Source organism: Rhincodon typus, chromosome 35 (assembly GCF_021869965.1).
Source record: "Rhincodon typus isolate 14 chromosome 35, sRhiTyp1.1, whole genome shotgun sequence".
Taxonomy (NCBI): domain Eukaryota; kingdom Metazoa; phylum Chordata; class Chondrichthyes; order Orectolobiformes; family Rhincodontidae; genus Rhincodon; species Rhincodon typus.
Genome location: NC_063366.1, coordinates 22,861,253 through 22,885,727, shown reverse-complemented (window position 1 = coordinate 22,885,727; position 24,475 = coordinate 22,861,253). Strand labels below are relative to the sequence as shown.

The 24,475-nt window shown below is 46.3% G+C and overlaps 1 protein-coding gene and 1 pseudogene across 1 annotated transcript; one reads left to right on the top strand and one right to left on the bottom strand.

The window, feature by feature from the left end:
- The window catches only part of LOC109926205, a 468,382-nt pseudogene that overhangs the window by 389,872 nt on the left and 54,035 nt on the right, over nt 1–24,475 (top strand).
- Nucleotides 7,916–24,150, bottom strand: LOC125486957 (lymphotoxin-beta-like). Its single transcript, XM_048616602.1, has 4 exons — nt 23,781–24,150; nt 15,332–15,368; nt 13,276–13,344; nt 7,916–11,109 (listed from the first exon to the last, which is right to left on the bottom strand). Exons 1-4 carry the CDS (start codon nt 23,931–23,933, stop codon nt 10,673–10,675), a joined length of 696 nt encoding a protein of 231 aa, XP_048472559.1. The 5' UTR covers nt 23,934–24,150; the 3' UTR covers nt 7,916–10,672.

Here is a 24,475-nt window from a genome sequence, read left to right as displayed (position 1 = left end):
ATGGCCTGCTGTGTTCCTCCAGCTGCACACTGTGTTATCTCTGACTCCAGCATCTGCAGTTCCTACTATCTCTGACTAAACTACTGTCTCCTTTCCAGCATTCTACCTTCAGTAGGACCCTGATCCGAGTCACTGAGGAAATTCAGTTCTGTCTTCACCCCATGTGCAAGCAGTGGAGTTCGGAAAGGGCTTTGGCGGATTAATTTATAGCCTGACAACGACAAACGCCCTTTCCATCCATTTTGCCAGGAGTTCTCTGTAATTGTATCAATTCCCGGCCTGTCCCTCCACCACAACTTTTTATTCCGTTTGTGATCAGCAGTGCTCACGGGAACAAGGTGGAAATTTTATCTGATGCAGAGAAGATTCACGACTGATAGCGGAACTGAGGTAGGTGTGTTGAGGGCGAAACTAGAGCAAATGAGGAAGCGGGCGATTAAGTCACGATGAGGGATTTCAATGAGAAAAGCTCGAGGAGTTCCGAGTTAATCATCAACACGTTCACGGGCTAGTTGAACCTGCTCCTCCATTATGTGTCACCCGAAAACAAAAGCTTAAACACGCTTGTCTACAAACCAGAGTACAGCGATGGAGGCCTTTTGAAATTGGAGATGTTTGACAGGATCGGAAGAGAGATGGTGATTTCACTTGCAAAGGAGACTAAAGCGAATAGGGTTTAAATATAAGATGGTGACTAGGACATCCAGTTGGAAACTTGGACAACACCCATTTTCACAGACGAGGGTCCCCCCTTCAATAATGCTAGGAAGGTGGTGGGCAGGAGAGAGAAGTGCAGATTATCTAAGGATAGGCGTCCTAGTGAAAGGGCAGGCAGATGGGGTAGGTTGGTAAGAAATGAAATGAAATCAAGAACAACACATGATGTGCAGTTGGAAGGGGTAGAATGGGTCCAGTCCTGAAAAAGGGTGTAAACCCGAAATGTCGACCTTCCTGCTCCCCTATGCTGCCTGGCCTGCTGTGTTCCTCCAGCTGCAAGTAGTATTAAAGGAGAAAAAGACCCTGATGAGAGCTATGTACAGGCCTCCTAGTTGTAGTCAGGATGTGGGGAAGGAAATAAATCAGGAGGTAGAAAAGGCATGTAGGAAAGGTACTGTTATTATTCACCATTAATGCAGAAGGCCTTTGACGAGGTGCCAAACAGGAGGCTGTTAAATAAGATAAGAGCTCATTGTGTTAGGGGCAAGGTACTGGCATGGATTGAGGATTGGCTGACTGGCAAAAGGTAGAGAGTGGACGTAATTCAAGATGGCAGCCGGTAACTAGTGGAGTTCCACAGGAATCCTTGTTAGAACCATAACTATTCATTTATACATTAACAACCTGGATGAAAGAACTGAGAGCGTTGTTGCTGAGTTTGCAGATGACACAAAGATAGGTGAAGTGACAGATAGCATTTGAGGAAGTAGGGAGGCTGCAGAAAGACTTGAACAGGCTGAGAAAGTGGGCAAAGAAGTGGCAGATGGAATACAATGTGGGAAAATGTGAGGTTATGCACTTTGGTAGGAAGAATAGAGGCATAGACTACTTTGCAAATGTGGAAAGGCTTTGGAAATCTGAAGCACAAAGGGATTTACGAGTCCTAGTTCAGGATTCTCTCTGAAATTAACATGCAGGTTCATTTGGCAGTTGGAAAGCAAAAGCAATGTTGGCATTCATTTCAAGAGGGCTAGAATGCAAGGGCAGAGATGTACAGCTCAGGCTTTATATACAGCTCCAGTCAGACCGCATTTGGAACATTGAGAGCAGGTTTGGGCTGCGTATCTCAGGAAGGATGAGCAGGTGGTGAGGGAATGAAGGGCTTGTCACATGAGGAGTAGTTGAAGACACTGGGACTGTACTCACTGGAAATTAGAAGGATGAGGGGAAATTTGATTGAAACCTACAGAATACTGAGAGGCCTAGTTAGGGTGGACGTGGAGAAGATTTATCCACTAGTCAGAGAGACTAGGAGTCGAGGACACACCCTCAGAGTGAAGGGATGACCCTTTAGAACTGATATTGGGAGGAATTTCTGCAGCCAGAGTGGTGGGAGTGTGGGGGTGAATCTGTGGAAATCATTGATGCAGAAGGCTGTGGAGGCCAAGCCATTAAGTGTCTTTAAGACAAAGGTAGGTAGGTTCTTGATTAACTAGGGGATCAAAGGTTACAGGGAGAAGGCAGGAGTAAAGAGTTGAGAAATATCTTACCCATGATCGAATGGTGGAGCAGATTTGATGGGCCGGATGGCTCAATTCTGCTCCTTTATCTTATAGTCTTATGACCATTATTGCACACTGTCTGGGATCTTGCTGAGCATGAACTGCCCGGCACATTTCCCTCCTTAGAGTAGCAGCCAGATTGTATGAAGGGTTTCAGAATGTGCTGTGCCCCTGAAGGGCTGGTGATGAATGGGAATCTGTCTTCTCGATTTGAGGTAGTTTGATAGTGCATTGGAGATCTGGGGGCTATGGGTCTGGGAGGAAGCTGAGCGGAATGGTCGGTTTTGCCTGTTTGACCATCAATAATTCTCAGGGGCTCACTGGATTTTTCTCCAACTGTGTCTGATGGTTGTGGATTCAAGTCTGCTATCAGGCATAGACAGATAGAACGCAGGCTGACGCTCCCAGTATAATGTTGATGGTGTCTGCTGTGTGAGGTCTGGGTGTAGCATTGTCATTAGGGTTAAGGAAAAGGTAGCAATTGAGATCTTATGACCATTGGACAGCCCAGCCTCAATGATCCTCGAACCTTGTAAGCCTGTTCCTGGAGAATTAAATAGTTTTAGTCTCTATTTGTAAGCAAGAATATCCTTGCAGAAAAGGTTTACTCAGCCAATCACTGGGATGGCAGAATTGTCTCCTGTGGAGAGATTAGCCATAAGGCCTAGCAGCAGAAGTAGGGCACTTGGCCCCTTGACTCTGCTCCACCATGTAATGGTGCCACCTCACCTCCCCCCCCGGCCCCGCCCCACGACCCCAAAGCTCAGTGATTGAGCAAGCTGAAGGTAGAAATTGACAAATTTCTGAATATTTAATATTTCAAGTGATCTATGGACAGAGTGGAGAATGGTACTGAGGTCAAAGGAGACCATCCATGATCTGGTTGAAGTGCAAGCAGCCTCAAGGGGTTGAATGGCCATTTCTTCATTCAGGGAGTTGGATTTGTTCAAGTGTTAAGTAAAACATGTGTGGGGATGTATGAGAGGTCATTAAACATAATATCATTTGCTCGCAACCATTGTCTGGTCTGAATGACTTCCTTCTATGTTTAATATGTGTAAGAAGGAAGCTGGGAGTGGGGTGGGGAAGATGGGTTGGAATAGGGGAATCTGGGGGATTTCCAGTCTCTTGGTTCTGCATTGAAAAAGCCAGTGACTGTCCCGTAATATAAATATATCCTGGGTATTTTTACATGTTGTTTTATTGTGAAGTCCCCAACATGTGGAGAAACTGAATATTTAACCACTGAGACTGGGATAAAAATAAACCCAGACATGATGAAACACACACCTACCTCTTTAAAATGTTTTGAGTGTGTGTGTGTGTGAGAGACTGTGCATATGCATGTTTATATATGTGTGCATGTGCAATTGTGTGTGTGTTTGTATGTGTATGTGTTTGTAGTGTGTGTGACTGTCTGTGTTTATATACATCAAGATGTATGATGAATTTGTAAAACTTTAATTTGATTTCGTACGTGAGTGGGTGTTTGCCATTTCTTTCTATGAAGGTGTGATTCATGGCTTTTGAAAGCAGCACAGTTCCTGTTGTGGGCTTCACTGTAACTGATATCTTTTCCTCAATCTAATTTTCCAACATTAGAAACCATTCTGCAGGATTCTTCCAAACAAGGCTTTCTCAAAAAGGAAGCCACAATGTTAAAGTGACCTCATTTTATAAAAAATAAAAACACCACTAGGGATGAATGAGGTGAATGGTTTGTAAAAGAACATGTATTGATACTTGTAAAGATCTGTGGACACACACCATTCATCTTTATCACCTGGGATTGACACTGACTCGCTCCCACTCCGGTTGAAGGGTCGGTAGGTGGCCCATAATTCTGATGCACAATCTTTGGACTTAGCCATATGCCTGGCCCATGGGGTCCAAGGGGTTGTTTAGAGATTCTAGCACTCCTGTCTTAAATACTTGACCTCACCTCACCACCTTCCTGAAAAAAAAGTCTCTCTGTGTTTGGTGCCTTCCCAGATGATCCTTTTCCCATCTCGGTCAGTCACAAGCTCAGAATGCCCCAGGAGTCAGCAGGGACACTGACCATGAAAGCATTTCCATCGTCCTCCTCAGTAGGAGGTGAAGTTCAAGTGCGGCAGTTGCTTCCTGAGGCTCGTGTCAGGTGTATGATGGGCATGTCCCACGGAGGGGAGGGAGATTTAAGTAACTAACGTATCAACACTGGGCACATTAGCCTAGGAGAAGAAGCTGCTGTGTAATCGTCATCTTGGCCCTGGATTTGGAGGACCTCGTGAAACGCTCCTCCATTGGTGTTACGTCACCAAATTTGATGAGGAACCTCCTGTAAAGTCATTGAGGACTGCAGCACAGGAAAAGGCCCTTTGGCCCATCAAGTCTGAACCAGTCAAAAACAACTACCTAAACATTCCAATCCCATTGGCCTGTAGTCTTGAGTGCCTTAGCATTGCAAGATCACATCTAAATACTTCTTCAATGTGATGAATGTTTCTGTCTCTGCCACTCTTAATGACAATGAGTTCTGGATTCCCACCACCCTCTGGGTGAAAAAGTTCTCCTCACTGTAAACTTTCTGCCGCTTACCTTAAATGTATGCCGCTGGTCATTAATCCCTCCATTAAGGGAGAAAGTGTGTTCCTTTTGACCTGTCCCTGTCCCTCATAAATTAATGCATTGTAATCGTGTCCCCTTTTCAATCTCCTCTGCTATGTGGAAAACATCTGATCTCTCTTTGTAACTGAAACTATCCAGCCCACCCCACACCCTGGTGAATCTCCTCCACACATTCTCCAGGGTAATCTATAGGCCATGGATAAAGCAACACAGGGTTCTATTACTGCCTGATAATCTGTGACCTTATTCATGTGTTTGAGACCTTTGCCCTCAGACATCCATTTTCTCAGTCAGATACATATAACCACATATACCCTGACCCAGGAATACACTTAGGAACAGGACTAGGCCATTCAGCCCCTTGAGCCTGTTCTGCCATTCAGTAAGATCGTGGCTACTCTGTGATTTAACTCCCTCTGCTTGCTTTGGGCACACATCCCTTACTTAATAAAAAAAAATTGTCTCTCTCAGATTTAAATTCAACAATTGAATTAGCATCAATCCCTGTCTGAGGAAGAGAGTTCCAAACCTCCACTACGTGTGTAAAAGTGCTTTCTAACATCTCTCCTGAATGGTCTGGCCCTAATTCTGAGACTATGCCCCCTGGTGCTAGAATCTTCAACCAGTAGAAATAGTTAATCTTTATGTACCCTGTCTTTTGCTGTTAATATCCTAAAGAGCTTGATTAGATCACCCCTGAATCTTCTATATGTTAGAGAATAAAAGCTTAATTAGTCTAATCTTTCCCAATAACTTAAGCCCTAAAGGTATCTTTCTTGTAAACTTTGAACTGCCTCCAGAGATATCCCTACAGGTACATACATGCTCACAAAACTAAGGATACACACATGCAAAGACATGTACCGTGCTCGAGCTTCTCCTCCCTTTGACACACACAGCATTTTATCCTAACTCTAATGCTGATACATTTTCTCCGCAGACAGGTAAGTAAAAAGTCATGCACGCATCCTAAAAGCATACCCCACGCACAAATATGCATGAGTTTAGAAACAAGCACATTTAAGAATGTGAGACGTGTGTGAACAGAGAAAGAGTACGGATGCTCAGCACTGTTTACAAACAGATTTCCATTGGCTACCAAGTTTCACAGAGGCACAAGAAAAAAGAAATATGAAAGGTTGTGGGTTCAAAGCCCCAACTCTGTTCAGGTTATGAGCAAAATTCAGGTTGAAGCTCTCAAAGCAGTACTGAGGGAGTGCTGCAGTGTCAGATGTGCCTCAAAGTTCCGGCATTCGTGGCTTGAAGAAGAGGAGTTCGGCAAGTATTCACCCCAAGTCAGCCCCACTAAAAGCACACTCAGCCATTGACCCTGCTGTCTTTAATTTTTTTTTATTCATGCACTGAATGTAGGCATCACTGGCTGGGCCAGCATTCACTGCCTGTCCCTAGATGCCCCTTCAGAAGCTGGTGGTAAGCTGCCTTCTTGAAACACTGCAGTCCATCTGCGGTGGGTTGACCCACAAGGCCCTTAGGGAGGGAATTCCATGATTTTTACCCAGCAACAATGGAAGAACGGGTGATATATTTCCAAGTCGAGGTGGTGAGTGGCTTGGAGGGGAACTTGCAGGGTCTGATATTCCCATGTATTTGCTGTCCTTGTCCTCCCTGATGGAAGAGGTTGTGAGTTTGGAAGGAGCTGCCTGAGGAGCCTTGGTGAATTTCTGTAATGCGTCTTGGAGTTTGCACACACTGCTACTACTGAGCGTCAGTGGTAGACAGGTTTGTGTCACCGTCCCCCAGAGATGGAGGCTACACCATCACAGCAGTGGGCTAGAGGGGAGAGTGGGAAAGAAGCAGGAAGTTTACATTGAATTGGATTCAAAATATGGGCACAGACCATTCAGCCCAGTTGATCTATGCTTCACTTCAGCAAGGGCAGTAAATGTCCAAGTCAACTTTTAAACAACGGCAGACGCCAGCCACAAGGTTTTAGTTAGCTCTAAGTCAGGGTGGAGGGTGAGACACAAAGAGAGGAACAAAGTCTAACCACATACAAACCAAGATTCAACAAAATTAACTGGTCAGCCAAGTGAACCAAATTCAGGATGAAGTAGTGAGTTAACGTGCTGAGTGTATCATGATGTGTGGGCAGGCAGTGCTGTGTATATGTTTGTAGATGTGAATGTTACTGTATGTGTGTTAGTATTCTATAGCATTTCTATATATATATGTCAGTGTGATTTAGCCTGTGATTCAGTTTGTGCTTGTGTCTATGTCTGTCATGCGTCTGTTTTGTGCGTACATGTTAGTACTTTGTTGGATATCTGTGTACTTCAGTAAATTAGAATATTTGCCTTTACTGTGTGTGGATTAACATGCGTGTCTTCCTCTGAGTTTCAGTATCTGTGTGTCTTTGTGTGCACTGTGTACTAAAATCCCTCTGTGATAGTGTTGTGAATTAGTCATGTATACACTGCTGTATGTGTTGCTTAAAGTATGTGAGTTAGAACATCTGTGTTTTAGTGTGTTTGTGTATGTTTGAATGCCTGCATTTGTGTGTGCTTATGTCTGTATGAGAAATTCCGTGTGTTCATATGTCTAGGTACATTACAGTGTATATGTGTCAGTGTGTGTATTTGTATCTATGTCTGTGTGTAACAGATTAAAGACTGGTGTTGCAGTTTTAATCACTTTTACTGCAATGGTTACAGGTCCATTTAACCTGAGGAAATTTCAATGAGAAAAGTTTTGTTCTGTTAAGTTCTCACAGAGACTGACCTCACCTCAGGTGATGCACCATCAATTAGACTTAATTATTTGTCCTTCAAGCCTTCTTAAATATAGGTGGTAAAAGAGCAAAGGGATAAAAGTTATCGCCTAGAGGTTGTTCTTGATCATTGGGAAAATGATTGAACACACAGCCTACAGAGAGTGAATGTTCCGACCTTACAGGTGTCCCATTGTCAGCTATTGAAGAAGGGTCAAGATGGAAAGTTTAACCGATACTCTGAGCACTGTATCCTATTGATAGAGAATGTGACAGGAACGTCTCCAGCAGGATATTGATCTTTTGCCATAATACTTGTATAATTTCCCACAACAATAAATAAAAACTGGATATTGCAATATTGAAGACACAACAAATTTATTACAGGTAATTATTATATACAACTTTGTGTCTAGGCTAACATTCAGTTACAAAGAGCAGCATGTTTCTAGTAGAGAGAATGCTTCAAGTGACCCTGGGGTAAGGTGGAGCATTTACCAGCCTCAGGTCACACTATAATACAGTGATGATACCATGAGTACATCTCTTAAAGGTATACTGAATGTGAGACATAATGCAACAGATAGATAGATAGATAAAGACAGAGAAAGAGTCAGAGAGAAAGAAAGAGAAAGAGAGAGAGAAAGAAAGAAGGCAAAAAATGTTTGCAATGATAGATTGACAGGTAAAAGATGTTAATGAAATGATGGAAAAAGCAAATCAATGAAATATGCTGCATTTGCATGCACTTAAAGAGCCAGATCCAGTCACTCTACAACACCCAATGGGGGAGATATTGTTTATAAACTGAAATTCAATGGAGCTGATTATGTGATGGGACTATGCCAGGCAGTCAAGGCATTACTGCTTGTTCTACATCACTGCCCACGCCAGAATTAACCTGTTTATGTTGGAGACGAGGAACTTTAATCAAACCTACTGCCCCTATTGAGAAGAGGATGAGGCAGGGTGCGGTGAAGTGAGTGGTGAAGAACAGTGGATTAGAATATCAATTTGGTTCTCTATTCTGATCCCCCATCAGGAGGGCTTAGGATCATGGTGTGGAGCGGGAATTCCCACAGAGCCATGGTGTACGTTCTGGGAATGATTTATTTCGGTATTTCAGTAAGACCATGCCAGGGAGCAGGCAGGATTTCCTTTGTTTTTAGGTAGTTTTTCTTTGCAGTGGTCATGAGTGTATGCCACTGTAGCTGGGTAGCTGTACAGGAACACGGTATGCCTTGTGTCACATTAATACTCCTGTCCGTTAGCTCCGTTGGCTGGATGGTTGGTTTGCCACACAGAGTGTAGGTTCAATTCCTGCACTGGCTGAGGTTACTATGAAGGACTCTTAACCTCACTCCTCACCTGAGGCGTGCTGGCCCTCAGGTTAAACAATCACCAGTCGTCTCTCTCTCTCTCTCTCTCTCTAATGAGAAAGTGGGGATATGACCGCTTTACATACTTCACCTTTGTCCACAGCACTGGACCCTGGGAAGGTGAGAATTCCAACATGTTGGTGGATCCCTGAATAACAGTATCACATTAATAAAGAGCAGGTACCCCAGAAGGTGTTCTTTAATGGCATGCTATCAGAGCTCACAGCCCTGAGGGATGCAGGAGAGTTAAACTGTGTCAAATAATGGTGGTAGGAGTGCCAAGCAATGTTTAAACAAAACTGGGCAATGTTTGAACAGCACAGGGCAATGTTTAAACAGTACCAAATGTACCAAAAAATCAGTCAGTACATCAAAATGTTATTTTAAAAAATATGTATAATTTTAAGCATGCTAAACAGCACTAAGTAACTAGCATGAACTCTTGTTCTTGTAAGAACTAAAAACAACTATAGTAATGTGGCAAGATCCAAATGTATAAATTAGGAGCAAAGGAAGCCACTCTGTCCATTGAACCTGCTCTGCTGGAGATATTGATACACACTGCATTGCCAAGTGGATCAGCATTAAGTGAAGTTATGCCTGTGTAAGAATGGCAGACTGGTGTGTGAAAGAAATGCATTGTGCAGAAATCCAGCCATTACAGAGCGGTTACAGCATGGAAAAAGGGGCTTGTGCCTAATTGGTCAGCTTCACGTGGTCCACCTCCTGCACCTCACCCCATCAATAGCTCCGTCTATTTCTCTCTCTCTGGGCCTTGTTTTCCCTCCAGCTTCTAGGACCCTGAGGACACAGCCTCAGAGTGAAGGGACGACCCCTTAGAACTGAGATGAGGAGGAATTTCTTCAGTCAGAGGATGGTGACTCTGTGTTCAGATTCATTGCTTTGGAGGACTGTGGACGCCAAGTCATTGAGTCTGTTTGAGACAGAGATGGATAGGTTTTTGATTTGTAAGGGGATTAAGGAAGACAGGGAGAAGGCAGGAGAATGGGGTTGAGAAACATGTCAGTCATGGTGGAGCAGACTCAGTGGGCCAAATGGCCTACTTCTGCTCCTATGTTTTGTGGTCTTATGTCTTCCTCACAAATATGTTTCTGTTGTCCATCCCTGTTCCTCCCTGTGCTCATGGGTTCCACAGTCTGGGGGATCAGGTTTCTGCTCAGTCCACATTGAATCCTGTATTGGTCACCACTTGGGATTAGCAAGGAACTACACTGTAACCAATCAGGGCTAATAAGATCTACAGTATAACCAGAGAGGGTTATTAGACCTGTGCAATGTACCCAATAAGAATTAACAAGGATCCAAAGTGTAATCAATCAGGGTTGGCAAGGATCAACAGTATAACCAATCAGGGGTAATAGTGCTGTACAATGTAACCAGTCATGGTTAACAAAGATCTATAGTTTAAACAATGAGAGTTAAAAAGGATCTACAGTCTAACCAATGTGAAGAATCAGGGTTCCCCTTAAATGGCAGATCCCCTTGTGTTCAAATGAAGCCTCATGTGCCTTGGTACCAAACTTGAATCTGACTGAGTCTCCTGAGAAAAAGCTGGAGAATGCTCTAACAGCGCCGGAAGCATTATATAAATGCAAGTTGTTGTAATAAAATAGAAACAATATATGCTAAAAAAAAGTAACATTGTAACTCATATCCCACTTATTAATCTCTGCAAAGCCCTCTCTATCCCCTGGCCTTCCCACCCTCCAGGGCCAAGGTCAGATTTTGATGACACCGAAGAAGGTTTTTCCATCGAGGTAGTCCACCAGATGGGGGTTGCTGACATTCACAAAGAGCTGGTGGTCCCTCTCGAGTTCCACCACTGCCCCCTGGCCTAGGGTGGTGTACCAGGAGCCCTTGTTGTGGTTCTTGCCGCACACCGTCTCAGTGCCGCTGAGCAGGAGCAGGGGCTCGGGGTAAGAGTCGTGTTTGCGGTATACCCGGTTGTATAGAGTAACCGGTCGGTTCTTACACTCACTTCCACGGAAGCCCACCTGGCAGTAAACATAGTACAGGCCACGCTTGGGGATGACCAGAGATCGGCCAAGGTAGCGCACTGAGTCCTTAGTAAAGGCCAAACCCCTGACTGACTCCCATTCCAGTGTGCGGTGAAAATGAGCGCTGGAACTGTCCTTGAGAGAATGGTGATAGATTCCTGCAAAGAGAAGGAGAAACTAACATCAGATCAGCAAGGAATAAAACCCGCCGAACCCGAGCACACTAAATCATCAATGACCCACTAACCTCCTGTGGATCTGCCACTGTTGGTCTCTGTTGGTCTGATGGTAACGTTAATAGTTTCGCAAACCACAAGTCTGGGCTCGTGTTCTGGAGACTGCCTTCAAATTCCTCATGACTGTTGGGGAAGTTAACTCCTTTGTGTTAAAATAACTTTGGAATTGAAAAGCTTCCCCCAGTGATGACAACTGGATTATTGTAAAAATCCAAACTAGTCCATTACCATCCTTTAGGGAAGGAAATCTGCCATCCGTACCTGGTCTGGTCTTTCTGTGTCTCTGTCTTTCCCCTTCTAGCTCCATTTTAAGTTAGATCTATCCCTCTTTCCCGACCGTTCTCCTTTGCTATTGTTGCACCACTCCTGGTGAATGCCTGTAATTTTTCTTTCCATTAGTAACATGGATGACTTGGAAGATCTTGGGCCCTTGGTGTTGTCCCTACCTCTGGGATAAAGACCTTGATTCAATTCCCACCCATGTTGGAGGTATGTCATAACGTGCCTGAACGGATTGTTTAAGAGCTGGGTACTTGTGCCCAGCGTCCACTGACATCCTTGATGTTTTCAGAGAGAGGTGGGCACCACAGGAGATGGAGGGAATTATTTCCCTCTCTAACTTCACTTTAATTGAGTCCCCTCCCTCTCTTACTACCCTCCCCTATATGTGTCATTGTTGCACTGATGGGTTGTGCTTGGGAATCATTCTTTTAATGAGAAACACAGGTGACTTGCCATCAATTTTACTTAAAAAGAGAAGAGCTGCGTTCTTACGGGCGATTTGGTGATAGTTTTATTTGTTTAAAAAATGAGCTCAGCTTTTGCACTTTAATTCTCTCTCTTTCCTTCTCGACTCATGCCCTTTTGTTATCATTGCATTGCCCCCAGTGGGCAGCACTGGTAATTGCTTCATTTACTTGGTGGTGAGGGTGATAGTTTTGTGTGACGTAAGAGAGTTGGGTTCCTTGGAGAACCTCCTTGTGCGTCTGTTCATAGGCCGTGGATAAGGTCAAAATTCACAACTGGCTGCCTCTTTCCACAGCTTCTTCGGGTCTCCTTGGAAAAGCAGCACACAAGGTGCCCATTGGCACCCTTTCAGCTTTTTGGAATAGGTGAGCACCACAGGGACTGGTGAGTACTGATACCCTCTTGGTTTCTCTCTTCTGGCATTTGGCGAATGATAAAGTCCTGCAGCTTTTTTTTGTTTATTTGAAAGAAAAGCATCTTCTTCCCAGTTTGGAGGGGTTGGTGTGTGGTTTCTGGACAGGGAAAAAGTCAAGGAGGGAAACATGGAAACTTATATTTGTGCTAAATTATAGATTTGTAATAAAACTGTTGTGAATCTTTAAAAGCGCTTTGATTCCTAAATTCCATGTCTGGATCTCAGTCTGTTAAACAGGCAGCATTTTATAGTTCCCTGTACAAGTTTAGGACTCTGAGTGTGGTGGAATCTGATCTAGAGCTGGCGAAGGCTGTGAGAACTGTAGAGAAAGTCTTGGAATTAAGGTCTTGTCAGGGACATAGGACGTGTCCAAGATGTACCGCCCATTAGCTCACTGACCAGCGCCTTATCTGAGAAACGTGAATTTAGCCTCTCCTCACACCCCGCCCCTTCCCCCTTCTGTGTTTCTCAACATTCTTCTTTTTGGTGTACAATGTCTCATTTATGAGCCAGCTTCCCGAGCCCAACTTTCAGCAAACCCGGAAAGTGAAATGCTCTGGTTTAATCAAACCATTATTTTTTAAAACATGGAAGCAGACCCCCTCCACTATTGGACTTTAGAACAAGCCTCTTGTATAGAAGAGGCACAAAGCATGTGGCTGAGGGGTGTCCGCTGTATAGATCAAGTGGCAGAATAATCACCATAAACTCAGGGGTTTAATAAGGAGGTGACTGTTTGGCTTCAGAAATTTACAGATATTTTCCAAAGCAACCTGTTCAGAGATGCTATGACACTGCTCTGGACTTGAACTTGGTCTCCTGTCTCAGAGATATGGACACAACCATTCCACCATAAGAACCCCTCAGGGATTTGCATTGGCTAACTCACAATAACTGTCAGATATTGAGAAAAACATTGTGTTTACCAATCAAATGGGCAGCTGGCTTCTCGCTGCCTCTCAGTTCCCACTGTTCATCACTCTCGCTGATTCTTTCTGAAATGAAAGAATTGGTTATTGGTTAATGTGGGAATCACACAGGTGCCACTATCAAAGTATCTATGGTCTATAACACCTTTCAGAGCCAAACATGCACAATTAACTGAAGTATGACTCATTTAATTGACATCAAGTGTCGCACTCGGCGAGGGCAGTGAGAAGCTTTTACGAGTCCGTTAATCAGTTTAAACAGTTAAAACGCTGCACAAAAAATTTAACAGGAAATTCTTTGTTTTCTCAGTTCAGTTCAGCAGGATCATATCGAAACAATACCTCTCTCTCTCTCTGTCTCCTCCCAGATGCTACCAGAGACACTATATTTATTTCTCCTGCACTTTTCTGTTCTTCTTGCAGAGGCTAAGTACTCAAGAAAGACTGTTGAACTTTTAACTTTATTCCTTTAGTTTGTAGTTTATAATAAGAAGGACTTTACTTACCTTATTTCAATAATTTTCTACTTATTCTATGAAGGTCTGTAATGCTTAACTTTTTTAACTGTGTTTCTCTCTTTTACGACTTTGTACCTAAGTTTTTTTTTTACCTGGGCACTATTATACCTAAGATGGAGCTGTGTGTGGCAATATTAGACACTTTTCGCTGTACTCCTGTACCCCATACTTGAGTACGTGTGGCCATAAAATCTAAACCTAAATCTAAATCAGTTTTGTTTTCAAGACAGGTTCACACCTGTGATGAGGTTTCTCAAAAGCCATGAAATACTCACCATGAGCTCAGCCTGTGGAGGTTTGTTTTTTCCTGTTTAATTTGATGTGAACTGAGATGGCCCCATCACATTTCTGCCTGTGACTATTGCAACACTTTAACCCATTCCAAACCAGCTCATGTTAAAGCCTGGAGCTGGGAAGGTGAGGACAGGAGATTTTCTCAACGTGTTCCAAATCATGAATGTCTTTGATAGTTTCTTTGTATTTACTCTATCTCCAGTAACAGCTGATTGATGGCCAGTCTGTTTTTACGGATTGGCAAAAGACCCAGAGGCAAAGATCAGGAGGCTTTTTTTTGTTACAGAGTGATATATGATTTGAAATACACTAATTTGAAGTATAGAATAGAATCCCTACAGTGTGAAAATAGGCCATTTGGCCCATCAAGTCCACACCAATCCTCTGAAGAGCATCCCACCTCGACTCAGCCCTTTTTCCTATCCCTGTAACCCCACATTTACCATGGCTAATCCACCTAGCCTGCACACAATGAGCAATTTAGCATGGCCAATCCACCTAACCTGTACATTTTTGAACTGTGGGAGGAAACTGGAGCACCCAGAGGAAACCCACACAGGCACAGGGAGAATGTGCAAACTCCACACAGACAGTTGCCTGAGGCTGGATTTGAAACCAGGTCCCTGGCACTGAGAGGCAACAGTGCTAACCACTGACTCACCGTGCATAACTCCACAGCGGGGGTTGTTGAAGATAAAGACAGGTTGCAGAGATTTTACACCGTGCATTTATCAGGAAAAATGCAAAAGTGCCAAATGTAAAATGATTGACGCTGCAGGAGAAAATCATGCTGATTGGTCAGCCAGTCAATTCCAATTGGCTGAGGAGCTGCCATGGAGGATGCAATGGACAACAATGGGCTCTCCACACAGCCAGATAATTCTATAGCTAAGCTGGAACACACAGAGCAAATGACTCAGGTCAAAGTTTTACCTTCGGTCACTCGTTGTAGCAGGATTCCATGAGACACTGATGGAACATTCCGAAATGTCAGCCTTCCTGCTCCTCTGATGCTGCTTGGCCTGCTGTGTTCATCCAGCTCTACATCTTGTTATCGCTTATTTCAAGCTACTGTGTCCGTGTTTGTGATGGGCATTTCTATCTGGATCAGCACCAGCTCCTCTCCCCACTGCCACCTACACCACCAACCATCACCCCCCCCCCCCACCCCCACAACCCAACAAGATCAGCCATGATCCCACTTAGGGTGGGTATCAGACACAGAATAATGCAGCACTTACCCAAATGTCCTTTCACCATGGACGCATTGTGAGGAATCTGTGGAGTGAAACAGAGAGAAGTAATGCTCCCCTTCCCCCTTCAGTCTATTAAAAACAAACCCACATCAACTGGCCATCAAATCCGCCCCAAATTGTTCCCATTTATGGTGAGTGAGAACGTCAGGGGAGGGAGTGAGTGGGAGGGAAGGGGCAGGGGCTGAGAGGGAGATTTGAGAGAGGGTAAAGTTTGTGAGACAGGGAAGGCTGGGAAGGAGGATACTGAGCATGTGCAGTAAAATCAGGTCATGTCTTTGAGAAGCATTTCTCATTTACAAAAACCAGCATGTTCGCAGTATCGTCTGCCTTTTTTTTCTCCACATCTGAAGATTTGACTCCAACTTTTCCGATAACTGGAACAGCGGACATTCAACACCTCCACTTAACAAGGCCATTGCAGAGGAAATTTACCAGGATGTTACCTGGACTGGAGAGTTTTAGTTAAGAATAGAGATTGGACAGACTGAAGTTGTTTTCCTTGGAGCAGAGGAGACTGAGGGGGGCCATGACTGAGTGTCTAACATTATGAGGGGCATAGACAGGGCAGATAGTAAGAAACTTTTCCCCTTGTTTGAAGGAACAAAGACTGGGGCAGATATTTAAGCAAAGGGGCAGATGGTTTTGAAGAGATGTGAGGAAAAACATTTTCACCCAGAGGGTGGTGGGAATCTGGAATTCACTGTAAGGGTGGGAGAGGCAGAAACAATCATCACATTAAAGAAGTATTTAGATGTGGTCTTAGTATTTAGATGGGATATCAAGGCAGACAAGGCTATGGACGAAATGTTGGAAGATTGAATTTGAATAGTCAGGTGGTTGTTTTTGTCTGGCACAGACTTCATGGGCCAAAGGGCCCTTTTCTGTGTTATAGATCTCTGTGAGATCTGTGAGCTAACTCCTTATTCTCACCCTTGTACCACAATCCTCTTCCTTCAGAAGAATCTATGATATTTAAACCTGCTGTTTCTGTAGAAGAGTGTTCCCTGGTTGTTTAGAAGGGGGTCCTCTCCTGAATGTGTGGTGCGATAGGCTGTTTAGCTCTGCCTGCTGATCCCATGGGGATATACCTCAGACCAATTCATTCCACCGAGCCTACAATGCAGAGCAGGTCCTTACCAGAATCTCCTGTCTAACTCCACCTCCTTCCACCCTTTCCCATCCAACTCAATCCAATCCCCTCCCTTGTGGATTTACCCACTTCCCCATAAATCCTTCGACAATCCGCGCCTGGGCCACAACCTGTCGAAGTGAGTGCCACGTTCTTACCCTCTGTCTGGGGAAAGGATTATGAATTCCCCACTGGATTTAGTTGTGACATCACTTCCCAATTTATCCTTTTGGTCTTGGCCAAACCGTGAAAAAAGAGAAGCCTTTTCTGTACAGCTTCCCTGTCTATGGTACACTCACTGACTGCATCTCCCCTTGTCCATGGTACACTCACTGACTGCATCTCCCCTTGTCCATGGTACACTCACTGACTACACCTTTCCCTGTCAGCCTCACTGCCTATACCCCTCCCCTGTCAGTGGTACACTCACTGATCATACTTTTCTGCTGTTAAACTGAAGTTGAGCGTCTTACAGGAACAAACCTGCCGATCCAATTTGAATGGTTGGACCAGGCTGAACAAGTTTCTGTCTGAAATTTCCAGTAGAACTGGGCATTCTCCCAACCCTCCATCCCTCAGTGGGCAAGGGGAATTATTCATCATATCCGCAACTTCTCCACCATTCAGTGTTTCCTTGCCAATTGCTGCAGGGCAGGGAGAGTTGTATTTACCTGTGTTCTTCCTCCCCCTGAAGAACAGTCACTGCTCTGTCTGGTCCCCAACTGGAGGAGCCAGTAGGCCAGCAGAGACCACTACAATGACATTGGGCCTTGTTCTTTAAAGGTCGGGGCCGGAAATGGAATGTAAAAATGGGGATTTGCGCTGGAGTTGTCGGTGAACTGTGTTGAGGTTTAATCTCCTTACATAAGGAAGGACATTGCTGCTTCAGAAGTCATTCAGAGGACGTTCACTTGGTCGTTCCTGGGATAAGGATTGACCATCGTATGGGAAAAGCTGAGCCTGTGTCCTTCACATTTCAGGAGAATGAGAGGTGACCTTACTGAAACCATCATAAAGATCCTGAAGGGGTTTTGATAGGATGAGTGTTGATGTTTCCTCTCAGAGGGGGAATGAAGGTGAGAACTCAGCGATACAATTAAAGGATTTCCCCATTTAACACAGAGATGAGGAAAACTTTTCTGTCAGACGGTTGTGAGCCCATGCTACACTCTAGCCCAGCAAGTGGCGGAGGAAGGTCATTGAATATTTTTAAGGCTAATTTTTGATTGACAGGGGAGTCAGGGGAGTGTGGAACAGCGGATCCAGGCCACAATTCAATCTGCTATGATCATAGCGAATGGTGGAGCAGGTTGGGGGGCTCAATGGGCCTTGGGTAGTATATTTGTAAGACAGCTCAGGGTTAGATTGTCAGGGCAGGTGGTGGAAATGGGGAGGTATTCTGTCTGCTTTCAAAGGGTGAGGAGAGATCTCATCGGGATCTTCCATCCATTTGGGGCAATTGATCCAGTAGGACTGGGGAAACCTGGAACCCATTAGGAGGAAAGGGTAGAACAGAAAACTAGAGCAGGGCAGAGTGATACCAGCCAGCACTGTCCTTCACAGAGAGAAGGGAATCGAAAATTCTCCCACCCAAGAAAAAGCTGAGGAGACTAAGGAACCTGAGGAGGTTCAGGAAGATGAGGAGAATGAGAAAGATGAGGAGATTGAGGAAGACAAGGAGGATAAGGAAGCTGAGCAGACTTCCAGGATGGATATTCCCAGGTTTCAGTCAGGTGACAGGAACACAGGAGCTGTGGCAAAGGTGATTGATCATGATCAGGTATCGATCACAGTGAGTGGATTTAATATGTCTGAGTGACAGGCTGGAATTCTACTCCTCACAGGCAGTTTATCCACCCTAATAAAAACCAAAAGAACTGTGGATGCTGTAAATCAGGAACAAAAACAAAGTCGTTGGAAAAGTTCAGCAGGTCGGGCAGCATCTGTGGAGGAGAAAACAGAGTTAACGTTTCGGATCCGGTGACCTTTCCTCAGTTTATCCACCCTACACAGGCCTGAGGTGGGGGGAAAGGACAGTGTCTCACCCACTGTCCAACCCAATCCCAGAGAGAGACAGTATCTGACCCACTGTCCCACCCAGTCGCAGAGGGAGACAGTGTCTGACCCACTGTCCCACCCAGTCCCGGAGGGAGACAGTGTCTGACCCACTGTCCCACCTAGTCCCAGAGGGTGAGTGCACAATATGATGAGGGACTCTGCCTCCGTACTGCTCTCTCATTGCCAGTAAGGCCTCTTTGATAACCAGACAGACTGACGTGTTTAATGAGAGCTGAGCCTGCCACAAGATTGTGCTGTACAGGTTACAGTGGGTTCCCTAGAAAAGACACAAGAGCCACCTTGTTAAGTCTGTGCTGTGTCTGCAAATTGATAAACATCAGGTAAGAGTGCCTGTTAATGTCGGTCACACGAGAACATACCCAAGAAGAGAAAGACAGCAGGATGTCTGCACTAGTTGGAGACTGGCTCTGCAGGGTGTGGTGTAAAATGCAGCAGCTCATTCTGAAACTGTCACTGGTCTGACCCTGCTGTTCTTCGAAGTTTATCACTGGCATCTCACCAGGAACTCAGTCACTACTAACCACTGAGCGCATGACTTCTGAAAGGTTACAGCACTCCTGGTCATTGGAGATGAGAATGGACAGCACTGTCCATCCCCTTCCCTCTCGCCTGCACCCCAACATGCTGGGAATACTGACAAAGAAAGCAAAGCAAGAGGCTTGTCCTTGTCCAGAGTGGAAATCCCTCTCAGAAAGAGCCATTGCACCATGTGTCAGACCTTAGACAAGTGTTGGCTTTAGTAAGAGCTTTGTTCCAACTTTGCTCTGATTTGAAAAGGACAAAGAACAGCAGTTATAAAGCACCTTTCATAACATGAGAACAGCCCTGACAGCCAAGAAGGCATGTTCCTGAAGTGTAGTCATTCACGAAACATGGCTGACTACTTATTCACAGTAAGATCTCCCAATCAGTCGACGCCACAATGACAACCAGATTGTGTGTCTCTGTGCGTGTCTGTGTCTCTGTGTTTGTGTGCATTTTGTGTGTCTGTCTGTCTATCTATGTCTGTTGGTATCTGCATCTTGGTCTGTGCACATGCCTGTGTGTTTGTGTGTGTCCGTTTAAGTGTGCCTGTGTGTGTGCATATCTGTGTGTGCATGTTTATGCATGTGTGTGTGTAAATGTGTATGTGTCTCGGTGTGTGTGTGTGTGTATGTGTGTGTCTATTTGTGTCTCTGTGTCTCTATCACTGTGTCTGTCTGTGTGTGTGCATGTGCTTGTGCCTACATGTGTGTGTATCTCTGTGTCTCTGTCTGTGCCTGAGTGTGTGCCTATGTGCATTTGTGTTTCTGTGAATCTGTGTGTATGTGTGTTTCTATGTGAGTGTGTTTACCTGTGTCTCTGTCTGTGTGTCGGTGTGTTGGTTTGTGTGTGTGTGTGTGAATCTGTGTGTTTCTGTGTGTGAGTCTGCCTGTGTGTGTTTGATGAAGGGTTTCTGGTGAAGGAACAAATGTTGACCAGTCACAGCTCCCTGCTCCTCTGTGAAATATTCAGCCGAAAAGGGTGGTCCATTTGGCCCTTCAAGCCTGCTCGAAGAGTCATGGCTGATCTGACTGGAACATCAACTCTATATTTCTGCATAGCCCCTGAGAATTGTTTATCGACCTTGGATATCAAGAATCTCATCCAGCTCAGAGCTAATATAATGAATAGGATCTTGCCCAAGTACAGATACAGGCAGGGCACGCTCATCTCGTCCAATTTCTCAGCTTGCAGCATAGTCAGGCTATTGAGCCCATCAGATTGCCTCCATCCAGCAAGGAGCAGGAAGGGACATGGTGAGACATTGGGAACATCTCTTGCGAAGTCATCTTGGGATTTCGCTAATGCTCTGGGTCAGAGGTTCAAATCCTATCAATGTCACATTTTAAATTTAAAGAGAAAAGCAGCATTGAAAGCTTATTAACTATGGCAACCATCAAGGATTGTTGTAAATATCCATCTGGTTCACAAATGTCCTTTAGGGACATCTACACAGAGAGAACTACTGAGGGAGCGCTGTATCTCAGAGGGTCAGTACTGAGGGAGTGCCGCGCTGTCAGAGGGTCAGTACTGAGGGAGAGCTGCACTGTCAGACATTAAGTACTGAGGGAGTGCTGCACTATCAGAGGGTCAGCACTGAGGGAATGCCACACTGTCAGACAGTCAGCACTGAGGGAGTGCAGCACAGTCAGATGGTTGGTTGTCAGGGAGTGGCGCACTGTCAGAGGGTCAGTACTGAGGGAGTGCCATACTGTCAGAGGGTCAGCACTGAGGGAGTGCCACACTGTTGGATGGTCAGCACTGAGGGAGAACTGCACTGTCGGAGATTAAGTACTGAGGGAGTGCTGCACTGTCAGATGGTTAGTACTGAGGGAGTGCAGCACTGTCAGAGGGTCAGTACTCAGGGTGTACTGCACAGTTAGAGGGTAAATATGAGGGAATGCTTCACTGTTGAAGGGGCAGTACTGAGGGAGTGCTGGACTGTCAGAGATTAAGTACTGAGGGAGTGCTGCACTGCCAGGGGGTCAGCACTGAGGGAGTGCCACACTGTCAGATGGTCAGTACTGAGGGAGTGCAGCACAGTCAGAGGGTTGGTTGTGAGGGAGTACTGTGCAGTCAGACGGTCAGCAATGAGGGAGTGCAGCACTGTTGGATGGTCAGCACTAAGTGAGTGCAACACTGTCAGAGAGTTGGCAGTAAGGGAGAGCTGCACTGTCAGAGATTAGTACTGAGGTAATGTCACACTGTCAGAGGGTCAGTACTCAGAGAGCGCATAATGTCAGAGGGTCAATGTGAGGGACTGCTGTACTGTCGGAGGGTCAGTACTGAGGGAGTGCCGCACTGTCGGAGGGTCAGTACTGAGGGAGTGCCGCACTGTCAGAGGGTCAGTACTGAGGGAGTGCCGCACTGTCAGAGGGTCAGTACTGAGGGAGTGCCGCACTGCCACAGTTGCCTTGTTTCACATCAGTCATTACCCCAACTCCCCTTGTCCTGATGGGAGCAATCCCAGCGCTGTGTGACTTTTCGAAGAGCGGGAGGGGAAACCCCCTCACACCCTGATCAATATTTGTCCCTTACGCTAATGAGCAACACAGAAAGGAGACAGCGACCTCACGGGATCTTGCTGTGTGCGAAGCGGGCGGGCGGCGGCGCAACCGCAGAGAATGATATCGAGCATTTTCCGAATGCAAAAAATGTTAGCTGAGTTATTTCTACACAGACCCTTCCCCTCCCAGGCAGATGGCCATGGCTGAGATCTGACAGTGGGATCCAGTGGGGAAGATGCTGGGTTTAGTGTTGGAGACACTGGGCCTGTCTGTGTTCCCATGTGGACATCCCAGAGGGACTGAGTAATCTCAGACACTGATCGCCTTCCGATGGCTTCCTCTGATATCTTTCTGCAACCTCTTTTTCTCTCTCTATGTCTCTCCCTGAGCCTCACACGGCCCATACAACGGGAAGAGATAGTAAGAACAGCAGATGCTGAAGTCAGAGACAACACAGTGCGGAGCTGGAGGAACGCGGCAGGAAAGTTGACGTTTCAGGTCGCGATCCTTCTTCAGCAAATGGCCCATTTCTGAAGAAGGGTCCCGACTCGAAAGGGCAACTTGCCTGCTCCTCTGATGCTGCCTGGCCTGCTGTGCTAATCCAGCTCCACACTGTGTTATCCCATACAACGGGAAGCTGTGGTTTCCCAGTTTCACCCCGAGACATCACTGCTTCAGCTCGGTCAGCAAAGGGATCGCAGGCAGCTTGACACGATCAGCCTGAACAGCCCACCGCCCCACCTCCTCACCACCCCACCCCCCTCCGACCACCGCAGCCCCAGTCTGAGAGAGGCAGCAGGAACACAAAGGGGAGGGAAAGACTCTGCGGTTTACGCACACCACTATAACAGTTGGCTTGTTGGTGTTGGGGCTTGGGGGGGGGGGGATGTTGATAGGGGTGAGGAATGAAGCTGAGAAGCTGTTCAAAGTGAAAATAACAAAGCAGCATTTGGCCCATATCCCTCTACGCCATCCGATCCATATACCCATCCAGATGCCTTTTAAATGTTGTAATTGTACCAGCCTCCAACCACTTCCTCTGGCAGCTTGTTCCATTCTCCTGTGTGAAAAAGTTGCCCCTTGGGTCCCTTTTAAATCTTTCCCCTCTCACCTTAAACCTATGCCCCTCTAGTTTTGGACTCCCCCACCCTGGGGAAAAAGACCTTGACTATTCACCCTCTCCATGCCCCTCATGATTTTATAAACCTCTATGAGGTCATCCCTCAGCCTCCGAAGATCCAGGGAAAATAGTCCCAGCCTATTCAGTCTCTCTATACCTCAAACCCCTCAACCCTGTCAACATCCTTGTAAGTCTTTTCTGAACCCTTTCGAGTTTCACAACATACTTCCTGTATCAGGGAGACCAGAGCTGCACGCAATACTCCAAAAGTGGCCGAACCAATGTCCCGTCCTGCAGCAACATGACCTCCCAACTCCTGTACTCAATGCACTGACCAGGAAAAGACAAGTGTACGGCCCAAACTCAGCCTTCTCAGTGAGAGCACTGTGTTCGGTTCTCACTGTCCTGTTGGTGAACTTGGTGAACTCTGGGAGGGAAAGGGTTGAAGAGGGTCATTGCAATACCATCCAACAAAGAGGGGGCATCTTAAACAGTCATTCATGGGATGTGGGTATCGCTGGCTGGGACCAGCTCACCGGGTTCTCATGTGCCCACCCCGGCTCCCCCTCCTGACCCTCCCTATTTTACATTGCCCCCTCCCCCCCCCCCCCCCCCCCCCCGCCACAAATGGCTGAGCTCCCACAAGCGAGTAGTGGAGGACATTCGGTCCCTCAAGTAGTGACTGGGATCTTGTCAAGGGTCATCCCGGAAGGGGGAGGGGGTTCTCCAACTATCCTGGCTCCACTCCCTCACCCACCTCCCTCTCCAAGGGCACTGAGGCCAATGGGATGCTCCACATGCTGACCACTCAGTGACTAGATTCCCAATTGGCCTCAGTGCCATTCCCGGGATTTCCCGAGAGATTCTCGAGCCCCTGACTCCGAGAGGCAGCGATTTATAACGAGTGTAAATGGGGAAACTTCAAATTATCCTTATCCTTATCCTTTCACCAACAAGGAAGACCTGCGTTTGTCTAGCACCTATCTCGGCGGCGGGCTCCCCCGAGGTGGGTGACGTGCCTCCGAAGCGCAGCGCTGACCTCCACATCCCCCCACCCTCCCCCCGCCGCTCTCTCACCTGCTCTGGGTGGCCTGGCTGGCCTCCACACCGGAAGTAGATGACAAGCAGGGCCGTGGTGGGCACTGACAGCCCCAGTGTCAGTAAGGCAGTGCCGAGTACAGGGGCCAGGCGGCCAGCAGCTCCATCCGCTGCCTTCTCCGAGCCAGTCATGGGGCTGGGGGAGCTCTTCTGGGCTGGTGTCTGCTCCGAGTGTCTCACTCCCTCTCCCTCTGGTAGATGCTGCAGGGCAGTGCTGGGAGCTGCTCTCTCAGCCTGTGTGTGTGTGTGTGTGTGTGTGTGTGTGGGACTGTGCTGTGATCTTTGACTCTCTCTCTCTCTCTCATACACACAGAGACAGACACAGATAGCTAGCTCCTGCCAGCTCTCAGGCACTCAGTCTGTTTCCAATTCTCAGCTTTTACATCTCCGCCCACAGCTGCTCTCGCCAATCAGCGATTTCTGACTTTTCTTCCTGGCTTTCAGTTTCCAGTGAATGGACACTGTGTCCCTCTTCATGGTATCATACAATTCCTACAGTGTGGAAACAGGCCCTTCGGCCCAACAAGTCCACACCGACCCTCAGAGCATCCCACCCAGACCCATTCCCCTTTAACCCCTCCTAATCTAGGCATCCCTTGAACACAACGGGCAGTTTAGCATAGAGAATCCACCTAACCTGCACACCTTTGGACTGTGGGAGAAAACCGGAGCAC

Bases quoted from the DNA above. Each gene is read 5' to 3' on its own strand.
- LOC125486957 (XM_048616602.1), bottom strand. From the start codon at position 23,933: ATGACTGGCTCGGAGAAGGCAGCGGATGGAGCTGCTGGCCGCCTGGCC. The intron at 15,369-23,780 runs GTGAGAGAGCGG...TTCACTCCACAG, and splicing joins AGCCAGGCCACCCAGAGCAG to ATTCCTCACAATGCGTCCAT. The intron at 11,110-13,275 runs GTAAACACAATG...TTCTCTTTGCAG, and splicing joins GCCAGCTGCCCATTTGATTG to GAATCTATCACCATTCTCTC.